Source organism: Pipra filicauda, unplaced genomic scaffold, assembly GCF_003945595.2.
Source record: "Pipra filicauda isolate LSUMZ 115617 unplaced genomic scaffold, ASM394559v2 scaffold155_size1731166_pilon, whole genome shotgun sequence".
In the NCBI taxonomy this organism is placed as follows: Eukaryota; Metazoa; Chordata; class Aves; order Passeriformes; family Pipridae; genus Pipra; species Pipra filicauda.
The window spans coordinates 1,460,412-1,486,382 of NW_024104051.1; the positions used below are offsets into that span (position 1 = coordinate 1,460,412).

Below are 25,971 nucleotides of genomic sequence, written 5' to 3' on the forward strand. Positions count from 1 at the left end.
ATCTGCTCAACCATTATATCTGTAAGTATCTCATTTGGTCCAAATACCCGCTAAAATGTTAATTACAGAACTCAAATACAAGTGCATGCATTAGTAAATAACTACGTTTGGAAGACTGTACGCATTTGTTTTAGCTGAACACACTGGTAGTTGTCATGAACAGCAGAAGGTTTGCCACATACTAATCAACAAAAACGTTCATTAAATATTACCAAATATCTTTATTTTTCTTTCATGATTTGAATGCCTCGAGAAGATGAGCTATCATGCTCGCGAAAAATGCCCTCCCCCTGGCCCTCGCCACAACGGATGATGCCTTTCTATCAAACTTATGTGTGATTCAAGTCCAAACAACATGGCATTATGGGTAATGGATACTATAATTAAAATGTAAGTCCTAAAAAACCTGTTGTTTTAGTGGGTGTTTTTAGTAATGGCTTTGTTCTACATGAAGATAAAAACTCCCTAACAAAGGAATTAATGTATTGCTTTAATAGGCTGCACCCTGAGTTAAGTTTTAAAATTTATGAGTTCTCTGCAGCATTGTTCTTTAAACAATGGCATTGTCAAATGCAACCAGTGAGAAGATTAAAGTTCTCCCAGCAGATTAAGTACAAATTATCTGTCCTCCTGTTTCAGCATCATTTGTTCATTTATCACATAACGTCTAGTATTTCTGGTCAGTGTCAATATGCTCTGCATCCTTGCAGTTAACAGATGTCTTCTCTTGTCGAATGAATTACTTTATGTTTCACGCACTGGTGGCCGCAGATGTGTCACTATAGCAACATCATTAATTTCAGATCTTACCGGAAACATGCACTCCAATCAAACCTAATTATACCACATTGCTTTCTTGTCCCACAATAAGGAAACTATAATGCAATTATTGGGATACTTCATTTTCTATTATACTGTGGCAAATGAGAGAGCCACTGTGATGGACGCTTCTTGTCAAAAAGCTTATTGATGAAGCACAAACCCAATTTACAATCATACAAAGGACTACCTTGCAATTATGTTAGTAATGCAATGCTCCTTAGACTCAACAACTAATTCTCAATCATTTCCAGCGAAGCTTGGACCACAATATAAGATTTCTGCAGACGGTTCTCTGGATTCCCTTTCATTTTCAGTTCTGAGAAAAATGTCACCTGTTTACATTTAACTAAACCAGCCTTTTAGTGCTGCTTTTAGGTAGCACCCACTTGGACAGATAGCTACAAAACTGATTCTCTTCTTTCTCATATGACAGCCAGGCCTTAAGTGGGCAAAAGAACAGAATCAACTGGTTTATATGACTAGGAAAATTCAAACAAGAAAGTCTTGAGGCCAGCTCTCATGAACAGTGTAGAGTCATGCAATGTCAAACATGGATTAACTCTACAGACTTTGCTCACTACCAAATGGTATGTTTCACATTTATCATAAATGCAGAATGAGAAAAATGTATTCAGGAAAGGAAACTGGAAGTAGCTACCAGTATACTTGGGTAAAAAGTACACAGTCAATGTGTTTGTCCAGAATGAAGAATAGTTTAAAATTTGCAGAGCATTTAAGATTAATAAAATAGACCAGTGTTTCCCATCTCTGCAAGGCCACAGTCAGTGGTCTGAAGCTGGTGATGTCTACTGGACTACTGGCTTATTTTCACTTACATCAGCTTTCAGCTAGCACTTGGATAAAATGGCATAGGGTGAGACTGCTGATTCTGTTTCTTTCCAAAACACTTTGGAACTGTTGCCTTAGAATACAGTCTTTATCTTCATTTTTACATTACTACTGTACAAATTCAGACTTTTCACCAGAACTCAGTAGACTTTAGTCTTCTGAAAAGCCTTCGAGGTTGAATGCCAGTTATCTTCCAAACTATATAAAACATATTGTCTGGTAAAAGCCTTTTAACAGTTGCTCCTTTTAGCCCCCTATTTAGCTCCTTTTAAGTATGCACTCTGAAAGGACAAAATACAAGTGTTGCTTCTTAAATTTAAACAAATCTACTGTGATTGCAAGTGCATGATGTAGGTTGAAAACAAACAAAAAAACCCATCAGAAGCATAAGAGGGTTTTCCCTCTTTGTATATGCAAGTCAATAAAATGTACCCTTTCAAAGATTTATGGATATAACACGATATTTTTGCTTTGAAAAATCCAGTATCACTAATTTTTATGGGGGATTTTGTGGTTTGGGTGTTTGGTTTTTTTAAAGGAGAAAAACGTTTTTTTTTACACTGTGTACTGGTTGTTTTCCTAGAAGTAGAACAGTGGTAGCTTTTTTTTTTTCCTTTTTTTCAAACAATCTTCTAATTCTCAAACAGGGTAGTAGGTACCTAAAGCTTGTGGAAAAGAAGATAATATACTGATTCTCATGCCTCAGAATACAAGCTGGTCACTAAAGTCAGAATATAATTCCTGCATCATAGAGTTGTGTAAGCAAACCGTATTTTATTTAGCAAGACCTAAAATTTTCAGTGCAGTCTGACTGTAAGTAGATTGAACTGTATTTTCAGGTTAGTATGGTAACTGGAATCTCTTTCAGCGAAGTTGAAAAAGTAGATGTTGGCTTTGCTTACAAAGTAGTGCTCTGGGCAAGTAGTGTTCTGGGCTACTACATTGTTTTGAAAATTCATTATTTTAGAACATAGTTCTCTTTTTCCAAACATATGCTGTAAATTACATATTTCAAGTCTTCAATGTGACAGCACTCAAAGTTACATAAATTATCATGATGGAGGGTGCAATAAAATCCTTAAGTAGTTTCAAATACATAGAAATCATTAGCTAACTGAAATAAAACTTGTTAAAAGAATTGTTCACTTGCTTTGAAGGATTACCACACTATAATTAGCAATACATTTTTCTACATACTAAGAAAGGTGGTAGTTGACTTGATCTTTTACAAAATAGAGGAACAGTATTCAGACATGTATAGGATAACATATAGAAAAAAAATGAAAATGTGTTTTAAAAATGGGACAACATATTACATTTACATTTCACTTCAAAATATGCAGTAATGGAAGTGTTCAGTATGGGAGAAAATGTGGAACTATTTTAAACAGAAGGAGATATAAACTGTGTATTATGCTTTCTGAACAGTATAACAGAGGTCAACCTCTGCTCTTCCCAACAGTTTCTCATGATTTTAAACTATATTCTATTTCAAACCACTAAAAGAATTCTTCAGCTTTTTGAGAAACAACTTTCTCAGTTCAAAAGTTCAGCTTCTTAAAAAATCCAGCAGATCTACCAGAAATGATTTATTCAATCTCAGAAAGAACCAAGAAAGCATAACACAAGCTATTACTACTTCACATACTTGGTACCTACCTTCTGATCCTGGTAAAGGTTGCAGGTTCCAGTATACCAGGTGAGGTAGAGTAACAGATTACAGTTTTGAAGATTAAATCATTCAGCAGCTCTAGAACTGGCCTTTGTAACTTAAACAGCAACTAACTTCATAGTGACAGCAGATCTCATTTTGGAAGCTGGTGTTATGACTTGTTTTGGAAATGACTTGCTCTCTCAAAGGCTATTTTTAACTGTTATTATCATACAATATTGCAGTAGAAATGAAGTGCAGAATAAAACAGCGTCCTGAGTGACTCCTTATTCCAGAGTCTTTTCAGAGTAAGAGATATGGTGCTCTTTCTCATGCAATCCAGTGTCCTCTTACCACAGAAGGAGTGCTCCCACTGCAATAAATCAGATTACTACCAAATACTGACTTTAGCATGTAAGTACTGGCCTACCTAAGCCATTGGTACAAAGTCCTCAAGCACACGCTTAAAACTTTACTGAAAAACAAAAATCAGTAGTCCAAATCTACTCTTACGTTAGCATATTCAAATACAGTATAAAGTTCAGAAATTTTATAAAAGTATCATATTTCAGAATTGTAACCTGATATACCTGTTTTATCCGTTAGTAAATAAACTAATCGTCCCAACTCTTCTGGTATGGTGCTAGTTCGAACAACTGTTCCAGGAATATTGTCATCTTTCATAATCATCCACCCATAGGCTGCCTTACCCATGTCCAAGTTCACACGTAAACTGCAAAGGAAATTTATACCATAATCAGTGTGAATATTAGGCAAAGTGAAAGTTATAACCAAAAAAATAAAACTAGAAGCTCTTTTTAGGATACCTGAAAAAAATAAATCTTAAATCTACGTGCACCAAAATTTTGGAACAAGGTTTTTGTTATGTGTTTGTAGAGTACATATCACATCAGAAATTCAGGCTCCATCCCAGACTTCTAGAAGATATTGCAATACAAATAAATGCAATATCATGCATTTTGCATGAGACAGATTGCAACACTTTGTGGAGATTCTTGACATAATTACATTACTACTTTTGTACAGATAAGAGTAATGTATAACAAGAACAGTTCAAGTCACAGTTTTTGTCTGCTAAAACAACCAAACATCACCTGTTTTCTTCATGATGTGAACTTATAAATATTTTTGTACCTCTTCAGATCACCATTTTTTAAAAAAAAAACCCAACAACCTTTTTTCTTTAGGTTAGTACAACTATATTTGTCAACTTTTTCCCAACCAATCAATGAGGTTGTTGTCCTTCCCAAAATGTAGCTACAGAGGGTCTATTGCAAGAAGAGAACTGCTGAAGCAGCAAAATGCACCCTCATGTGATAGCAATGGGGCTGGAGCCTGCCAGCAGCAATAAGTAACCTTTGGGTAACTCTCTACTAGAAAATTTGCAATTTGCAACAAGTTTTACCGACTATACATAGAAGTGCAAAAATCAGAATTATTTTTTCCAGTTCACTCTGTCTGCACATTCATTTGTTGATATTATCATGTCTACATCATACAAGAATTAACTACCCTTGCACCTTGTATTCCTATGATATAATAAAAAAGTCTTCACTCATGTTGGTAAGAGATAAATTTAACCATGTTGCTCTTCCCAAAATTAAATGCTCCAACTCAAAACTCTATGCCACCTTGTTCTAAAAGATTTAAATGCTAATTTTGTTTAGCTATTCACCATGTTCCTGCCACCATGTCAGAGGAGCAGTGACTAAGAAATAAGCACATGTTCACTTCTCTTGACTCTGCTCTAACAGAAATACTGAAAAGAACAGGTAGGACAGTAGCAAGTTAAGCAACTGGTTTACAGTAACATGACTCTCAAAACTGTTCAAGGTCAAAATACTGCTAATGCACTTCAGACCTTTTTCAACAGTCCTGACGTGCTGCTTTACACCATAAACAAAAGAGCAGCTACGAAGAGTTTTCATCTTCATCTTGCAATCACAGCAACAGACTGTGAATTACCTGAGGTAACAGTGGAGGGAACAGTGAGCCATGAATTGCACCGTCCCATAAAGAAGAGATGCATTTAACTAGAACTGTGAGGATACCTGAAATTTTGACACACACTGAAAAAAAATTTATTCCACACCCCTGCCTTCCTGAATTTGTAGGCAGAAGACAATGCATGTTGCAGCACAAAAAGATACAAGATTCTTCTCCATTCAAAATGGTATTTTGTACTTTAACTACCTCTTATTTTCATACTGTAATCATCAGCAGAAAACCATCCTTCTACCTCGTGATAGACCCTCACTAGTTCTGCAATATCATGGCCTAACTTCATCTCTCTTCAGACATGCCAATAGATATAAAAAAAGGGTAGACAACTGAAGGAGGACTACCAGATTCTTTTTACTGAAAATACTACAATATGACAAGAAAAATACTGGAAGTAACTTGCCTCACACTGGTTAACTACAGTTTTACCCTATCTTACTCACTCCAGAGCAAATACTGAGCAACCTGTATTTGTATTATGCATGTCTATTAACTTTCAGAGTTAATATAAAAAAACAAGCAACACACCTGAGACTGAAACACAGTCAGGTTCTCCAGTTAGCCAGTCAAGTACAAGTTTCTCTTGTCTAGCTTGACAAGAGAAACACAAGCACACTTACTGTATTTCAGAACAGCTAGACATTTGTTCCAGCCAGGAGCAAGCAGATTAACTGAAGGATGAACGCTGCTCACCATACCACTTCAAAGAGGTATTTGGGCTACATTTTTTTGGGGCCTGGGCTACCAAGACATGAATTCTGAGATGAATGCTCTATTTAAGCATTGCAGTCTCAGATACACGGCAGATACAGAGAGACATCCACATGGCTGCTCTACCAAAAGTCACTCAGATAGGAAAAACTGTCATCATCATCATGGCTGGGCTTCGCGAACGAAGATTTGGGAAGGAAAAACTGTACTTCAGTAAGATTAAATCATAAAAGTCTCACAAAGCTGAAGTGCACTTCATATCTTCACTTGTATCTCTTATAAGCATGTGTGTCACTTGGCTTTGATGTTCTAAAAACTCTCTATATGCATTTAACTATAATCTCAAATATAATTTCAAGATAAGGAAAAAAAAAGGAAAAAAGATCCCAGATTCTCTTGCTGAGCAGTGAGGAGAAATGTATTTCAAAGCATCAAGGCATTTTAGGAATTACTCTAGCTTTCCAGCACGCACTGCTAAGTGGAACAGAGCATAACCCCTTTATGCTGATGGACCTAATAGAATGCTGGCACCACTAGCCTCTAGAGAAATAACATCTGCCCAATGACTCCTATGGTCCAAGACAGATTTCTGGCACACAGTGAGATATTGTGTACATGCTTAAATTGTTAAGATGAATAAAGAATTAAATAGGAATAAAAATGAGTGCTATACATACTTCTTTTAGTATTAGTTCTAAAATTTGTAGATTGTATTCTGTTCTGACTTCCTTCACTTGATGCCTTTTGTCTTAGAGGACATGTTTTCTTTGAAATCATTGCAGTTATCACTTAGCACATTATGGACACTGAGGTAACACTAAAAATGATGACAGCCTATTAACAGTGCGTTTGCTTTTGAAACTAAAAAACTCTCCAACAGGACTTCACTGAAAAGTCCAAGAATTTTTGCACAATAAACCAGGAGACACTAAGCTTACTCAACCAAAAGCTACTTTCAGTGCTGATAATATTATAATTTCTCAGAAATTCTTTGAGGACTTCAAGAAACTCATTATACAACCAAAACCATTTTAAATTCACCAATTTTTAAACCCTTCTCAATTTAATCCAATTCAAAAACACGAGTTATTAATGAAAATGCACAGAACAGCATCCAACGTAGCATCAGCACACTGTCGCATCAGTAACACTAATTTTTAGCAAACCAATTAACATGAAATATTTAGGCACAGTATGTTAATATAGGTATTTGAAGGCTGTTGCAGAGAATAGGTATTTAACAAACACAATAACACCAAGTTTCTTGTCTCTGAACCTCAGCACGCCTCTAGTTACCCTAGAGCAGGCAAACCTAAGGCAATTTCTATCCAACTTGGGGATGTATTACATTAAGAGCCAGGGTGGCACTTCTCTGCAATTCAGCTTCAGAACAACTAAATAACACAACACTGCAGAATCCACACTGCTTTTTACTACACATTATAAATGTGTAAACAGTAAAATGTGTAGTTCTGCTTTTATTCCTTCAAAAACAACTGCAGTGTTTTAGGTTAAACATTCATATTCACATGACTTCTAAATCCCATTTTTTTTCCCAAATTGTAATGACATTAGGTCCCCTTGTAAAGGTTTTTTTTTTCATCAAAATGGACAAATTTGCCAATAAGCAAGGGCCTTCACTGAGAAAGGTTGACAAATACATTTAGATATTCCAGAAACATTCTACCATTCACGACTCAGTGAAAACCAATTAAGACCTAATGAAGCTAGCAAAGACAATTTTGTGAACAAAGTCATATTGTGCCCAATAAAATTCAGGTATGATTTTGAATCAAAATTATATAGTAGTTTTATTTGAATTTCCTGAGTAGTTCTGTATATGTAGAAGTTTGGTAGCAAAAAACCAAAACCCTGTCAAAACTCCAGATACAGTAAGAGTATCCACAGTAGTATTAATTTTAAAATAAACAAAGTAATTGAGATACGGTCTTTTTATTTTCAGGACTTCTTTCTATTAAAGATAATACTGAGGATGATATTTGGGTCCTATTAGTATCCAAAACTGTACCAAATCTCCTACAGCTACACCCCCTAATGTTGACATACCCCTATTTTCTTGAAACAGCCATAAACTATACACAGATATATGTATTATTCACAATCTAGAAAAAAAACATGGAATAATTTTAAAATTATTGGTCAAGAAACAACTAAAATATTTTAACTTCAACGTGCATGGAAAGTTAAATCTTCACAGAAAGTGACTTTTGGAGCCTGGTAACTTCTATTAACTGTCACTAAAGAAATAAAAATAAAACAAAACAGAAGTTACTTCATTTAAGCACAATATTATATTAAGATCTAAATAAATAAAAATCAATCCACAGGTGATCCCTTTAATTTTTCCTAGTTCCCCACCTCTCATATTTTATTTGGTGAGGAAAACGGAATATAATATACCTTTGTGCTTTGTCCACTATATACATTATTATTTTTCTCTGCTATCTATCTGATACTTCCAAGGAGAGCCTTAGAACTACAATAGCTCTCTTGTACTAGTTTTTCTAAATTTTGTCTATTACGTAAGCATATAAAAGAAAATGAAAGAAGGTACACACAGCACTTTGCATAAAACCAAGGCAATGAATGTAACTTTAAAAGAGAAGTCAATCCCACACATTTATGCTTAAATATGTATGGCAAAAAAATGAATATCAACCCTGTACTGCTACAGTGACTGTGGCACATGCAGTTTTTCAAGGGCCACATGCAACCTAGGTACAGATAATTACATGTTGTAACACAGGTAGAATTTAAAACTCAGGAGGAAATCTGGCGAATAATTAATGAAAAAATTAATCTATGAATTTCCTACAGGTTGAAAACACAGAATAGTGCAAAATACAAATAGAACATGTCAAGCAAGCGGCTTTGGACAAGAAATGTAGCATATTCTTCTCAGAGTAACAATAACTGCTTCCTATTAAAAATGTTTCTTTGTGATTATCACATTTATCAGGTCAGATGCCTCCTTTCATTAGGCCTCTTAGACAAAGGTAACAACATTAACATTAGAGGTCTAATACAAATAAGTTTTAAAACATAAATTAATTTTGTATATTCCACACAAATCTGGCATTACTTGCTGTAATACCATTAGATTAAAAACAGAAAAACAATTAGGAGCAAATAGGCAATGTTGCAAGATTAGAAAGGAGAAAGATATACTACAACAGATCAGTTAAAAAAATGACTTCTTTTTTAAACTGTTTGTGCTCAGCATTGGGATCAGTCCTGTTAAATAATATCTGTATCAATGATCTAGATGAGGGGATCAAGTGCACCCTGAGTAAGTTTGTGGAGGACATCAAATTATTCAGGAGTGCTGATTTCCTGGGGGGCAGGAAGGATCTACAGATGGGTCTGGACAGGCTGGATCGATGGGCAGAGGCTGAATGAATAGAGTTCAACAAGTCCAAGTGCCAGGGACTGCATTTGGGTCTCAACAACCCCAGGCAGCGCTACAGGCTTGGGACAGAGTGGCTGGACAGTTGCCCAGCAGAAAAGGACCTGGAGGTGCTGGTTGACAGCTACTGAACATGAGCCAGCAGTGTGTCCAGGTGGCCAAGGTGACCAGTGGCATCCTGGCCTATATCAGCAATAGTGTGGCCATCAGGACCAGGGCATTGATAGTGTCTCTGTACTCAGCATTGGTGAGGCTGCACCTCGAATCCTGTATTCAACACATTGCTTAAGCCTTTTTATTTTACTCTGCAAGTAGCTCTTCAGCTCTTCTGCACTGAAACCTTTGCATCATATATCTAATATATACCTGTCCCTATATCTGAGATTACATATACTCTCACATCTATACATTATAAAAATCAGAGCTCCAACATGGACAGCAGAAACTACAATATGACTGACAGCAGCATAGCTGCTTGCTGCTCTTAGACTGTCTGCATAGGTGTGAGTTCCCTGAATCTCAGGAATACATCCCATATCTGTATGATCTGGGATTTGATTGGCTATTAATGATTTTCAGACATAAAACTTCCTAGCAGTGTTTTCCTCACTGCCCCTGAAAACAGACTGATACAACTTGAAGGATTTATTTTAAATGCTTCTGCTTAAGACCCAGAAACAAAAGGAGCCAGGAGCCAGGTAGTACACCAAAACTTTGCTATTTAAGTGCAAGGCAGTTCCTTCCAGACATTTGGGACAGCCTCTTTTTGGCAGAATGGCTCCGTAACCAGGAGCCTTGAGGTGTCCAAAGGAAAGGACAAGAGACATTTCAGCTTCTGTTCACACTAAAACTAAGGGATCCTCCTAAAAAGATGATTGATTAAGGCCCTGACAATCCAGCTTTAAACTGCTACTAAATATAGAGCCTGGGTCATACACATTTTTAACAGATCCCCAGTCAATACCTTATCATTTTATGGTAAATCCTCTACATTCCTTAGCAGTTAAGCAGAAGCACACACAGCTACAGCATTCACATGCCTGTATACGTGAAGCAGCAATGTCATCAAACACTGCTTGGCCTAAATTATTTTCATTATCTTGAAAAACTTTCCTGGATACCTTTTTTCTTTTTAAACAAAAGAAAGTCAAAGTGCAACTCACTTTGTCTTTCAAGCTGTTGAAGAAGACTGGACAACAAATGAACAAAGTCACACTACTTGGTGGTGGAGGGGATCCAGTTTGGAGGGGCAGTACCATCACTAAGGCTAGCCTTTTCTTCAGCCTTGGCTTTCTGAATCATTGCTATGACAGCCCAAGTGAGCTGATGAAGACATGCTGCAACTAAAGGCCAAGGTAAAGAACAGAACTGTTTTGCGGCAAGGCTCTCTAACCATCTTTCCTGCACCCATATACACATATGCACCGGAATTTTCATTTCAGTAGTAGATGACAGCAGGTAACTTGCATCCCACATTGATTAGAGACTTTTCTATTCTCTTGCACTTAAAAATACAACTGCGCAACTGCATTTCTGACAGCTTTTAAAAAGCAAAACTAAAACTAAAACAACTGACCAATTTAGTAGCTGCAAAAACAGAAGGAAAAACCCCTAAAGATTTACATGATTTGTATCAGAATTTTAAATGTATATTGTAATTATCGGTTCTACATCAAATTAAAAAGAATTTCTCTATACCCATCATAATAGAGTTAAACTGGACAACCAGGTAAGAGATAACATATATAAATATGTCAAATTTACCCACCCTCCCCCACCTGAGGTACTGGTTTTTCATTAGCATGAAAAAAATAACGCCACAATACAGGCCCAGGAACTTCCACACTGGTACCACAAAGAGCAGCAGCATGGACAACACCTGAGGACACGTGCTCCCTGCTAGCTTGCTACACGACAGCTGTACTAGGTGATACAGTCAGACAAGATCTTGTAAACTGATGGACGATGTATTTCAATCAGTGATTTTATTTAAAACAAGTAATGAAATGGTCTCAGAGTCACTGGAGGAATCTGTGGATATGTATTAATGCATCTCAAACTGGCTACAGCCTACTAAAAAAAAAAAGGCATGAAAATACCAAGGAACATGGAAAAATTCAGAGAATGGGTGAGCATAATCCTAGAGAGATTTATTTTGTTTTGGACAGTCTGTCAAAGACTTGCTTTACATCCTCCTTTCCTGATAAATCTTAAAAATAAAATAGCTTAACTTTTTAGGGCAGCAGATTGCTTATGGAGTCTCCCTGGGCTATGCTTCCTCCATAGAGGAAAAGAAAATGTCAGTAACAGAATTATTTTTAGGGGCCAAACATTTCTGGGGGTGTGAGGATGTTCAAAACATTTTGTGCATTACGGTTCTAACTTACAAGCAATTCAGAGAATGGGCTAAACTTTTGATGTTTGTTTACTACTACTTTTTCTCCATTTTGCATAATTCCCTGTATGCTACAGAACATGTGCAATGTTGGGGGCTGTTTTTTTGGAGAAGACGGGTGGGTAGGTGTTGGGTTTTGGGGTGTTTTTTGTTTTGTTGCGTTGTTGGGTTTTTTTACAGTTGTCTTATGTTTATACTTCCAAAGTCTTAAAAGCTCCACAGTAATTCTCTGCACATAGTGAAGCAATATTGATCTAGAGGAATATTTAGGATGCAGCTGAATCACAAGGAACCAGCTTCTTCCCAGAGCACCTAAAAAAAAGTTCCTCTTCCTACTAATTATGGGAGAGACTGCACAGAGATCAGTTAAACTCTAGTAACTCTAAGATCATCTTTCTGATAATCTTCACCAAATGTGTCAGCCATGGAAAATTATTTTTATTGCATACCTGGAATTTTTTCCTTGCTATGCAAACCAAAAGCCAAACACAACTGCAAAAAAGCTCCCTGATTAGAAGCTTTCTGAATTCTCTAAAACTATCAATCAACACATTTCATGTGTGCACGAATTCAGATATGCTTTGCCTCTACCAGTGAATCCTAATCTCCCATGTTCACTTCTTTTACCTCTGAAAAGTTCATTATTTTCCCCATATAGCTATCTAAAAATAATGAGAGGACAACACCTGGTGCTTCCATGTCATTAGCCTTGTAATTTTCATCTTCAAGACTTTACATTCCAAATACAGCCTAAAAATTAAATCATTTCCCTGCTTAACATCCAGAAGAAAGTCAGAGAAGTGTAGTCATATTTAAACACCAGCATGACCAAGCTGTTTATTTTGCTGACAGTGTGGGAAGCAACCCTGTATTTATGAATGACCTGGGTTGAAGAAAATTTGGTATAGAAACAGATAAACCTCTATAGAGAAAAGCATTCTCTGACAGATTCCTGTCTAATCTTCCAGAGAGTAACTACATGGCCCATCTCAGAACTAAACCAATCACATCCTGTAATACTTCGACTTTGTATATTCTCTCCCACAAGCAACTGGAAAATTGGATTAGATGCATCCTAGAAATTATTTTTGGAGAAGAGCTATTCCACAAGTCCACAAAGCAACTCGTACATTGAAAATGAGCTGCTCAATGAACATGTTTTTTCAATGGCATATGTTGAACTTGCAATACAGAGTCAAATTTACTTACACCATCTATATGCTCTTAATCCTCTTGCATCCGATAACAAAGATATTAAAACAGTTAAAAGACAGATATAAGTTTGGCCTTATTATGTTTATTATGGAAGAACACAGTGAACGACAAGTGATCCTTTATATCCTTAGCTCGTTTTTCCCTTCCCCTGGAAGTCTTAAAGTGCATCTTCCAGCAATATGTAGACTAAATCACTGGAATGGAGCCCTTTTTGCCTCTTCACATGGATAAATTGCTTAAAACTCGGTAACTGCATGTGTATGGGGAGAATAACAAGACAACCTGGACAGCATCATACAAGCATTAAGGGAGTTATGACAATGACAGCGTGTAGAAAGATACCACAAAATTTTGATTCTTCAACTTCTCCTTCAACTTAGCAACATAATCAGTTTCTCTTGCAACACAAAAGTACTATAAAAATATAAGTCCTTTAAGTTATAAAACATTAAGACAAAGGCTTCCTGAGTATCCCATTGGTCAAATATGATACCATTTCCTTCATACAGACATGTACTTAAAAAATGTGAACACAGTAACACATAAGTAATGTAAACTCAGATTAAAATGCATAATGAAATTCTCTTGTTGTTTTTTTTTTCCTTTACTACATCAACTTAAGTATTGTGTGCATGCCTGAGGAGGCAGGGCTTAAACCTATCTACAGTTTAGATGCTGCTAACTCTGTGGCTAGTCACTAGGCTTACTGAATGACACATCTAACTGAAGAGTCCTAGAGAGCATCTAAAATTAACAACTACATTAATCTAAACACTGGGTATTTTAACAGAGACAGTATTTCTATTTTGCAAAGAAAAGAATTCATTTCAGAGTCAGTGTTCTCACTTCTGTGTCCACAGAAGACTTGATTACACACGCGGATATTATTTCTTGTTCCAGTTTATCTGCAATTTGAATATACAGTACTCATGCTTAATGAATTAATTAATTCAGGGCAAGTCTCTACTTGGTTACACATGTTAAAAGTCCTTACATTGTAAAAGCGCACCTACATTATTCAGCCATTCAATTTAAATTAATCATTATTGAGGTAAAAAAATCTGTATTTTAACCAGAGAAACAAAACCATTTCAGTATTTAAGGCATTAAAAATAAAATTCCAAAATATACTTAATGGTTCATTCAACTACACGCTTCCTAAAACCAAGTTCTCAAGTATACCAAGATTGTATCCTTATTAATACATTTATGCTAGTAAAGGATTAGATATCCTGATTACTCCAGCAAGATGAACATTATACAAAAAAAAATACAACAGTATTGTTTTCTGTACAGTGATCCTTCAAGAATCAGCAGATTTGTTGGCACCTTCTCCTTCACCATCCCGATAAGATCAATTTCCTTTGCAATGAGAAGCAAGTATAAATTTCAAGAAAGCCACATTCAGTGAAATTAGACAACTGTATTTGCTTTCATTCTTATACATACCTGATCGGGATGATATAGGAAAACAGCAGGAGGAACCGGAAAAGGTTACGATACCATGGGCCTACAAATCCTTGCAAGGTTACCATAACAACTGATAGTGCAACTAAAGCCAAAAACAGGGCTTTAGTCAGTTGATTCAACTCCAGGTCCAGCAAGCCAACCTAAAGGAAGAAAAAGAAATCATGTTAGTCATAAGTTTTTCTTAAACTGATGCTTCTGCTGATTACTTGTTTTGGTTATTCCTATTAAAAATCCATGCACGTGTAACAATTAACTGCATTTTGATGACTGTATTGATTATTATTCTAATACTTGCATGCAAAAAAACGTTCCTTCATTATGGGACAAAAACAATGCCCAGAACCAGTTTGCACTATTCCAGTCAAGCCTTCTGAATGCCTTTACATCTGATAAATCCCTCCCCCATCCCTGATCCAGGATAGGAACACAGGAGGACAAGGAGCAAAGACCATTACAGATGAACAAATGAGCAGGAACAATTTTCTTTTGTCATGTGTGCAACAAAAATACCAACACTGCACACTATATTTGTAGGAAGCTCATTGACTGCTAGAAGATCAAACACCTGTTAGATTTGAGAATCAAGAGACACATGCGACAGAGCTGCATTCTCATTCATATAACTTATGCACTGCCACCTATCACTATGCTCTCATCCCACTCTGTCCATCTGAATTAATTCCACAGAAATAATTTTTAATTGCATGAAGTTTTCAGTTCTTCAATATAATAATAAAAAACAATCAGATGGAATATGCATTTTCAAACCATTATAGTAAAACAGAGCTTCAACTTTTCATGAGTAAAAAGCTATTTGATTTTAGAAACATTTCAAGAAAAACATTAAGAGAGGCTATCTTTCATCCACTGTTTCTCATGAAAAAAAATGTATTTAAGCTATGTAACTAAGACTCTCACCATTTCAATAACGTATGAGGTAAGCTAGGGTATTTTTACTCCACTTTTTGGGATGCTCTAGTAGTCAGTAAAATATGTGGGAAAATTATGTCAGGAAGAGTTTCCTAGGCCCCATCACAGACGCCCCTTTTATCTCCAAGTCCTGCCAGTAAGACCAGTAAAACATAACACTTCCTTAGATAACAAACAGTCTGCAAAAGAAGCACTTTAAATATAGTTCTTAAAAATTCCAGCAATCTTGCTTACACATGGGCTGTCCCTTCCCTAGAGAACCAGGCAGCTGAAGACCACAGCGGCTGATTTATCAGCTGCATTTAAAAAGCAGCACAACGAGGACAAATATCTTGCAATTTCCGCTGCTTCAACTACTACATAGTTTATGCTTGAATTATTGAGAAAAATAGGTTTTTGGATTAAAATGAAGAAAAATGAAGCCAGGGAAGTAGAGCATGTTTCAAAGCCCAGATCTTTTTGCGTTGACAAAGGCAGCCTAAGTTTCAGGCCTCGCTGAGGATCAGATGAAGTCATTATTCATTCAGTCAGGGAAAAAAGACTCAATTACCTCAACCTAAAGATGCTATCAATGAATGCAAAGTGCATATTTTACTCTATTCATCCAAATCCCATTAAAAAGTGAAAGGAATGATTTAATCTGGCCTTCTAGAGTTGGTCTTTTTTTGTAATAAAATAAAGAATCACTGTCTTGCAATATGCATAACTACTACCTCACACTTTTCTCCCCCCTGCATCATGGTAGTGAAAGCCTATCTCTCCCCTCTCCAACCCCCCATAAAAACCCCACCCCAGAACAGAAATGAATAAAGAGCTTCTTTGGAAAGAATGCCACTTTTTGGACAGAAACATTAAATTTAGTCCACTGCACACTGATATGTAGCTAACTCAAAGCATTAATACCTTTCTAATTGATGAAGACAGATGCAAATTTAAGTTTGGGATCCAACAAAAATGTGTTTGGAGAGGTATTAAGGCAATAAAAAAGTTGATGAGGAAAAATTTTCCACACAATAAATCTCTTGCTCAAGAACATTTGGTTTGTTCCTAATAATGTCATTCTTTTTAATACAGATCACACTATTGGTCATAGCAAATTTTAATATTTTCATTTACTATAGCAAGTGAAGGCAATTACAAAACCCCACTTAAGAAGGCACACAAAGAAAATTTTAATAGAAATGCATTCTCCATTTCTCAAAAATCAGTTACTTCAATGTACTGATAGTTAATTAATTTAATTCTGTGCCTTTCCACTTAAACAATTTCTGCACTTGACTAATGAAACACTGTTGAATTATCCAGATATATTTCATTTAGAAATTCACTAACATACTCTAAAATTCATCTCAGTACTGCAAAAGTGGATAAAGTACATTTCAACTATATTGTGATTTTATCAAAGCATTTGTAAAATATACCATCTTACGAAAATGATTTCTTTCCTTTGGAAGATTATCAGAACCAGAATAATTACAACAACGTAAGAAATAGATGACTTAAGAATTGGAGTAATTTTCCATGTTCATTGCTATTTCCCATATTAGTAAACCAAATTTGCTTCTACTTGTCATAATATTTGTTGTATTTGAAACAACTGTACTAACAAAGTTAAACACATCACTGGAAATTTTAATCTCCAAGGGAAAATTTGTACATAATGTCTAAGAAAACCACAATAGTTTTGCAAAGGGGCTGCTCTACGTTAATGAACACAATAATTGCCTGTATAATCTAAAATGCTATTAATGGCAACAACTGCAAATCCATTTAGCTCCTCTTTAATTTATGCACAAAGTTTTAAATAGCTAATGGTTCTCAATAAAATAATGGTTTATACCGTCAATTGTCTACTTGCACTAAAAAAGGTGTCAAGTTTTTGAAATATTTCATTTTTGAATGAGGGAATGATTAAAGGTCTACACTTCACATTTTAAACCACACAGTATAATGAATTATCTTATGAGAAAAATCTTAATTAAAAAGTTGAAAACAACAAAAACCTTTCTGGCTACTGAAGTACCAGCTGAAAAACAATATTGCTGTTGCTGCCCTAGATGCTTAACTTTTAGAAAAGATTATCTTCTGAAACTATTACTGTAGTAAAAGAACAATTCTTTTAACATTATAAAAAGTATATTACTTGGCAAATGAGAATTTTTTAAATGCTAGAATATTGCAATGCAAAATTTGATAATTAAATGTTACACAATGGCAAAGATTTCTCAAAACAGTCTAGTGCAGCCATTTGTTATTCAATTACAGTTTAAAGTGCATTAGAAATCATCATCATCATCATGGCTGGGCTTCGCAAACGAAGATGTGGGAAGGCTCTATCCACATTTGTTACAGGCATGCTGGTGGCTAATAAGGCCAATGCGAGAGACACATGTCCGATTGCAGCATTAGAAATAATTGCTCATGAATAGCCTTCAAGTGCCCTACTTTAATAGTACTGAAGTATTAAGGCACAGTCTTAGGATAGACTTCCCCCTGCAACTAAATTCCTCCACAAAGGTAATTATATTTCAGTAATCAGTCTGGTTCTGCACTGCCAAACACCATATTGACTACAATGAAATTTCATGGTATGTATGTTTGAGATAGACTTGGGCTTTAATTTGCACCATAAACATAAAAATTTTCTTTGCTATTCTTAATACATGCTCTGAAGTTAGCTTTACTGAGCCTTGAATACTAGTATATTAAATATGTTTCCATTAATTGTAGCCTAAACTTAGATGTTAAAGGTATGTAACAGTAAGATAAATATTTAAAATTACTAAAATTGAAATAATATATCTTTCAGCTATGGACTGACAAAAACAAGCTTTGCCTAAGGAAAATGATTCGTAGCATTTCATCATCTATCAAAAATAGTAAATTTTTATATAGATGACTATATACAGTTAGCTGCATATATCCAATCCCCCATGGCTTTCTTCAATAATCTGTCAAAACTCTCCTATAGTCCCTAGCAATAACTGATTATTAATCTTTGTTTAAAGGCTAAATAGAGAGACACATAATTTACACATTTGTTTAACTTAATCTTTGACACTAAAAACACATACAGCAACTCTGGAACCTCTAAATGTTTCCTCTTTATTAAGTCTCCTAATTCCCACGATTCAAAGACTGCTCAGCAATGCAGGTGACCACATTAAGCTAAAACAAACATGAATCAAAACACGTAAAGCAAGTGAATTCATTTTTACCAAGCATCTTGCCTTAATTCACTGTACTCAAGCAACAGTCTGCACAAATGTGTCTCTCTACAAACCTCTTGATTAACATAAACTCCACCAATCTTAAATTCAGTATGTTACACTGTTTAATCAATATCATACTTACTCTTTTAATCAGTAGATTCAAAGGTAGGAAAAGCAAAAAACCCATGGAAATATATAAAATGACCATTTAGTGATAAAAACTATCTGTCCCTCCTTTTTCTCAGATCTGGTTTCAAACATCCTAGTCACTGGTTTAGCTGCAAGAGCAACAGTGAAACCTTGAGAACATTTTTTGAAGCACTAAAAACCTATTATAGGTTTTAATAATTTTAGAATTGAGTAATGCAGGGGGGGAGGTGTACTTGACTTCATAAAACTGAAATCAACTTTATTTATTTAGTCAACTCCAGAGGACTTATACAGAAATGATAACCAGAAAATAGACCATTTTATTCCAGTACATTTTCTGTCTTTCCATTGGCAAAAAAAATATTCAACCTTCACGCAACACAATTTTTGAGCAAACTGAAATATTTAGTATTACGTTAAGACAGCATGTTTAAGGAACTGAATGACCTCTATTCTAAACTGATTTCAGGAAATATTTTTAGATATTTAGAGTTAATTGTATGCCTAAAGAAATAAATGATACTTATCTGTATTCTTACATAAACAGTCTATCTCCAACAGATAGGAACTGAAAACAGTAGAGATTTTAAAACTCAAGAAGAAATACATGGTGATCATCCAATGGAAGTTCAAGCTGCATTTTTTTTTAGTCTTTTAATGCATATTCAAAACCAGACATTTAAATGCTCTTAAAATCAGAAGACTTCTATTACATTTTGAAGTTTCCCTTCCCACTTGCCTGGTTTTACTTTAACACACTTTGTAAATACATAATATACATGTTTGAAATAAACTAATCACTTTGGAAACAAAATTACTTCTTGTAGCTAGTAATATCTATAACGCTAAAAGGAGAAAGAGAGCTTAAACGGTTCTTTTTCTCTCTGTCTCCTTATTCATCCATTTTATATCATCGCCTTTCCCAGACTCAACATCATTTGAGTTTGGATACTCAAAGCAAAACTTGAGAGTCCTCTGCATAATTTTAGAGATGCTTAGCCCTCTCTAGTTCAGTCCCGTAATAAAAACTGTAAGTGAGCTATATCCAACCCTGCACTTAAGTAGTGGACTCAGTTGTTTCAAGTAAGGCATTAATTTTGTCAAATACTGGTCACAGATTTCATAACCTTCCTAAGTGTATCTTCTTTTTCATTTGTATCCCAGTTTATTTGCATGCCAACAATTTACTCTATTTGCAGCAAAACATAATGTTTCAAATGATCACAACGAGAGAAAGTGAACGTGACCCATTCTTAACATCCTGTTGACTGTAAATACAGTTTTCATTAGCATTTTTTCATTCTATTAAGCTGCTCCAATGTCTCTAAATATTCTTCAATCCGATCTTTCCTCTTAGAGCCTGTCTTTACACAGAAGAAGGGAGCCAAGCCGTGGATATTTGCCCGTGCTTCACTCCAGACGGTCGCTCCCGTTTCCCGCAGAGCTGCCACGCGCGGTTTGGTCGGCAGAGGGCGGGCGCGGCCGGCGCTGCCGCTCCCCGAGCCCTGCCTGTGCCGCACTGAACCTCCGCCGGCCCGCACCGAGCCCTCTCTCATCTCCCCCGGCACTCGCCTCGCTTAGTTTCAAATGCTCGGAGTTAATTACTCGACTCTGACACTTCGGATTGTGTGCTGAAACTATTCTGTCCCCTCCTCAGCAAAAAGTAACAGTTCACACACCTTTGTACAGTCACAGACTGGCACCTTAAGGCAGCAGTAGCGAGATGCCGTGCGACCATATGTTCTCTGACTTTGCCACGTATTTGTCACAAACATGAATGATTAAAACGTGCACAGTGCATGTTAAGAAACTGAAAAGGTTAACAGCCCCTTAAATTCTGGTATCCATACAGGTACTGTGCTGTATTACAAACATATTCTCCTATTAGAAGCTACCAACTGAAAACATTTTCTGAAGACCACCCATCGATTTAGAATAACTGCTTCAATAACCTAAGCTAACTAGTCATACTGGAGACTTCAACAGCCAAAAGCATTCACACAGTGAAACTCTAATTCATCCTTTTTTTTTTTTTTCAATTTAAAACAATCTAGGTACACAATAGAGAAGACAGAGTTTCTAAGCACTCACAATCCTCCTTACATCTGATCAATATCGCTAAGACAGAATTCTGGGGAGGGTAGAAGAGCAAGATTTAAAGATGTTCAATTTTATCCTGGAACACCATCTTCAGATTAATACTTTATATGTAACTTTCACATATGTACTTATATGTGAAAGATATACTTATATCTTCTTCAAGCTTAGTCATCATCACCTTCAACTAAAGACTTTTCTAACCACGCTCTGTTGTTTTTTAAGGGTCGAACACAAAATAAGCAGGTTTACACATTACACACTATTATTAAAACACACTCAATGGAAATGGTATTTTTTCAAATCCGAGTAGATTAGAAAAACATGGCTTACTCTCTCACAGACTATGATACTTAGCTTCACCAAAATAACTGCAAAACCAGCAAGTGGACAACGGGTCCCAAAGTTTATATTGTGTAGGACTTGCAATTATATAAATAAATAAGCATTTGAGATATATGTAAAAGAAGTAAATTAAAACTTTAAAATTAAAAAAGAGGAGCTTGAAAGCTGCTCAGTAAGGTGGAAAATCAGCAGTAGTCCTCTTAAAGATTAAAGTCAGAATATAAGGGAAAATGCTAAAGGGGGGACAGGGGAAGCATTCTTCAAATCTGAGTAGAAATACCCAAAATACCTCCAAAGTAAATGTCCACAACTATTTAAGGCACAGAAACAACTCTTCTCAATAAAGATTAGACAAGATTTGATGTGCAACTTCTTACTCATATTATGTAGAAACACCAATTTTCACATTCAAACATGTAGTAGAAATTATGACATGAATTCTAAAATTTCTAGCTCAATTTTAATACACTGATGTATTTACAAATAAAACTGACCTTCTGAAACAAATAACAAATTTTAAGAGAAATATCAACAAAAAGACTACCAAAATGTTTCTAAATTTCTTTCCTCTATTCAGTTACATGCTATTCAGAATTTTCATAATGTCTATGTTATTAGTGCCTCTTGTCCTGAAATAAAAACAAAATATGTTTCAAGACAATTCAGCAGAACACGTTGCTTTGAAGCTATTCTTGGGATCATACAAACAATTAAGGTTCTGGAATAATATTGTCCATAGTTTTGCTCATAGAGATCAGAAATATTTAATTGTCCTTCTGTCAAATATATGAGTGCTGTAAATGTGTACAATACAATACAATACATATTTAGATTTTTGTACTTAATTTTTATAGACAGAGAGCTTAATATTTCAAAAATTCTACTTTCTTAAGGTTAAGAGCTGAATTTCAGTACCAGGATTCAGCGATCAAGTGGTATATGTGCATGTTTGCAGAATCGTCATTTTATTAAACAAAATGTCATCTGAACAAAAAAAATTATAATATCGCTACATTTTTGAGGGTTTTTACATCATTAAACTTATCAGCTGAAATAGCCTTATTTGTATTAAGGAAACAACAACAACAACAAAATCTTACCACAGAAATCAATTCCTTCTTTTTGTGTTTATATTCTTAAAGACATTTTATGAACCATTTCATACTTAATGGTTTGCAAACAATCCCAGCAGTTGGAAATTGTGTGAAAAGTTGCACAGATCGACAGATGAAGTGAAAAGGTCTGTATTAATTTCCAAATAAAGAAATGCACGGAGTGGTATTTCACTATGATTATACTCTAAAGTACCAATTAGAACGCATATCAGAAACTAGAGCAAGTTGACACTCTACAATAAAGCAAATAATTTCCAGTTGGAGGGGCAGAAAATGTTAATATGCAATGTTCAAGACTACAAGAATCTTTGTAAAAGGAAGTAGCTAATAAGGTTTAATGATGCATGTCAGGAAGCCACAGTATGTAGGGAAACACAGCTGGCTTCATTTTGTAAACTATTTGATATACACATCTTTCTAGTTCACGATTATCAGCTGTGCAAGTGCCACAGGGGACAGTTTAGCCTTCAGATCAGGATATTCCTCTTGTTCTCTAAATTACAAGTAAAATACATTAATATAATATGGTGCTGTAGGCTAGTGCCCCGACTAAAGCTTATCAGCTTACAAAAAAGATTAAAGAACTATTCTGTACGATTCAGTTGGAACAATCTTACCAGAATAAATAGGCTGAAAAATACCGAAATAATAAATATATTTATAATACAAATCTACACACATTTTTGAATGTCACATTAAACCCTGAAAGTTATTAAAATAAACATGAAATGTCATTTATATTAATTCACATCATTTCATGAGGCATGTACTACTTTTATTATTAAATTAATATTAATAAAGAAATCATGGGTGTTATGGATAGATTGCAGCTATATAAAACAGTATGCCTCCTGCTTCACTGCAATCCAAGTTGCTCAGAGTGACTGCAATATGCAGGTGACAGCAATTAGCAGCAGATGACAGAAGCACTTTGAATTTGTACCAGATGGCAGCTAAGGGTCATTGGAAGCTAGCAGACCTTCCACAAGGAAACTGTTGTGTAGTACAACTATAAAACTCTTAGAAATAAATTATTCAGGTTCTCAAAGAAAACCAAAAGGTCAGAATAGAATATAAAATATTATGCAAGGCATTAAAAGCTTTTGTTTACAGAATTAAATATATTTAAAATAAAGTAGTGCATACAGAGTGTATCTAACTTCATAATGGGGAGAGTCATCACAAAACTAGTAAGAATGTCAACTAATATATTTGCTAAACGATTCAAACCTGTGTCCCAAAGGACAGGCTAGATAAACACACTTTTTCTTTACTGCAGGAGTAAGATACTGACTGAATACACGCTTCAATGCAAGAGGAAAAAAAGGCCAATGGAAGCTGCATACGTGGAATACAACACTTTAATGGGTACCCCTCCACACTTCTGCCAGTGCTCTCAAGAGTACTGTTTCATAGCTCAAGCACAATTAGGTGCATCTCATTTGCAAAAATTAACTCCCTACATCCACACCCCCACAATCTATAAAAACACATAGATTTGCTTCAATTTTTTAAAACTACAAATCCAGAGAGAGATCCCCTTACATGGAGCACGGCCCTGCACTAGGTACTGCATAAACTACCTCAGCAAGCCAAGGAACAAGCCAAGTTGATTTGAGTAAAAGTATAAAGTAATGATACAGTAATAGCTGAAAAAAAACCCCAAAAGTGGGAATGAGAGGTGGATGTAACAGCCAGAGAACCTTTGGGAATTTCAAAAGTGTGTTTAGATAAGGTCAGTGAAATGGCTACTCAGCTGCTCATGGTGAATCTCTTCCCATGCATAAAACCATTAAGAAATCAATCATGCATTCACAAGTTGAAGCCAATAACTCCATAGCAGAGCAGATGAAAAGTCACAAGTTACACTGAAAGAAGCTTTAAAAGGAAATGCTGGATAGGCTAAGGAGGAAGAACCACATGGACGGATGCAGACAGAGCTGAATACGTAAACCAGGATCATGAACTTCACTGTTCCACAGTGAGTGCAGACTCACTAAGACAGTATTTTTAAAACTGTGACAGATTAAGAATATTATTTGATGATTTAATTTTATCAAAAAATTAAATTTTTTTCTTCACAGACAAGATGCATGGTCAGAGAAAAAACAAGGATGTGTAAGATGTTTGAAGAGATGAAAGAAAGAAAGGGGTAGGTGAAACTACATTAGAGAGACCAGAATAACATGGTGGAAAAGCAGAACAACCCAAGGGGGAAAGCAGTCAGAAGAAAGGGATATTGAATACAAAGCAGAGGACTGGTGCTGGCTGACTCATACGGTGAAAGAGAAGCCATACATATAGTAGGGAATTAGGACAAAGTGAACCAAAAAATTTTTCAACATTTCCCTCAAAAAAAGGAAGTAAACAACTGTCCAACCACTTTCAAACAAACTAGAAAAACAGCTGTGATAAGCAGAACAAAAAAAAAGCCTAAGCCTCAAACTCAGCAGGAATCTTATTTTCAGCTGAGTCACAAGTAATCTATCTTTGCTTTTATGAAAGAAAATATTTGAGTGAATTTCTTGGAGACTATGAGGTTAAGAAAAGATTCCACAACATCTCCAATTCATAAAAGAAATTAAACTGAATGCTGTTTTGTATAAATAGTGTTTTGGGATACATTCCAAGAGATATGATGGGAAGGGAATGAGCTTTAAGAATATGAAGAGCGATCCACTTTTTGCAAACTAATCCACAACGAAAACCACATTATTTTCATCTGGTACAATCTGGAATGGTGATTTTAATGCTAAATGTACCCACAGGCTTGCTCTCTGAACTGAGGTAAAAAAGAAAGGCAAAGATCATATTTGTTAAGAATATGACAAGCTTGTTAGTTCAAGGGCGCAAACAGAACTAAGTAAACTATTTTAGTCATGACCACTATGTTCAGCCTACATCAAAACAAATACTATAGCCTGATATGGAGAGAACTTTCCCTCTAGATATTCATCACTATAGACTGAGATTTCAAGTCATGTGACTCGTGATGGTTATTGAGCCTCCAGTACTTAGAGAAATACATCAGACTTCAGCTGTATAAATTATTAAGTTGCATAAATGAAAACCACAAAAGACCTGTTTTTCTGTACTTGCTGTACGTGAAGAGAAGGCTATCCAGCTGAACAGTAATTAATGCCTGTAAAGCATCCAAATAAAAGATGTGAACATCAGATGAGCATCTATTTCAAGAATGCTCTTCAGGTCTCAAAGATCCTAGTATCTGACATTTAAGACATCCTTCTTTCATAATAATTTAAAAAAATAATAATTAATATACTTTGAACATATTAGTTAAAGGTCTCAGATTTCCAATAAAATACGCAGTAAGTAAAAAATGTAACATAAAAACAGGTGCCAACTGTGTTACATTGCTCTTATTAACAAACACCCAATGTACAGAACAGAACCCTAATATAGGAAAACACACAACAGCCCCCTTCCACTATGTCAGTATTTTGGTCACCTACTAGCACACTGCAAGCAAGGCCTTGTAGGTAGAGTGTTATGAAGGTGGTGCAGTTCTAAGCCATTGGATAAGGTAACAAATATCCTCT

General features: G+C 35.5%; 1 protein-coding gene across 2 annotated transcripts in view; it reads right to left on the reverse strand.

Moving 5' to 3' along the window:
- Positions 1-25,971, reverse strand: part of ATP9B (ATPase phospholipid transporting 9B (putative)) — a 157,456-nt gene that overhangs the window by 37,719 nt on the left and 93,766 nt on the right. For both annotated transcript variants that reach the window (XM_039379105.1, XM_039379104.1), the window contains exons 12-13: positions 14,542-14,702; positions 3,913-4,055 (exon numbers count right to left, since the gene is read on the reverse strand). In XM_039379105.1, the coding sequence (XP_039235039.1) occupies positions 3,913-4,055; positions 14,542-14,702 (304 nt within the window). The remainder of the gene's footprint in view (positions 1-3,912; positions 4,056-14,541; positions 14,703-25,971) is intronic.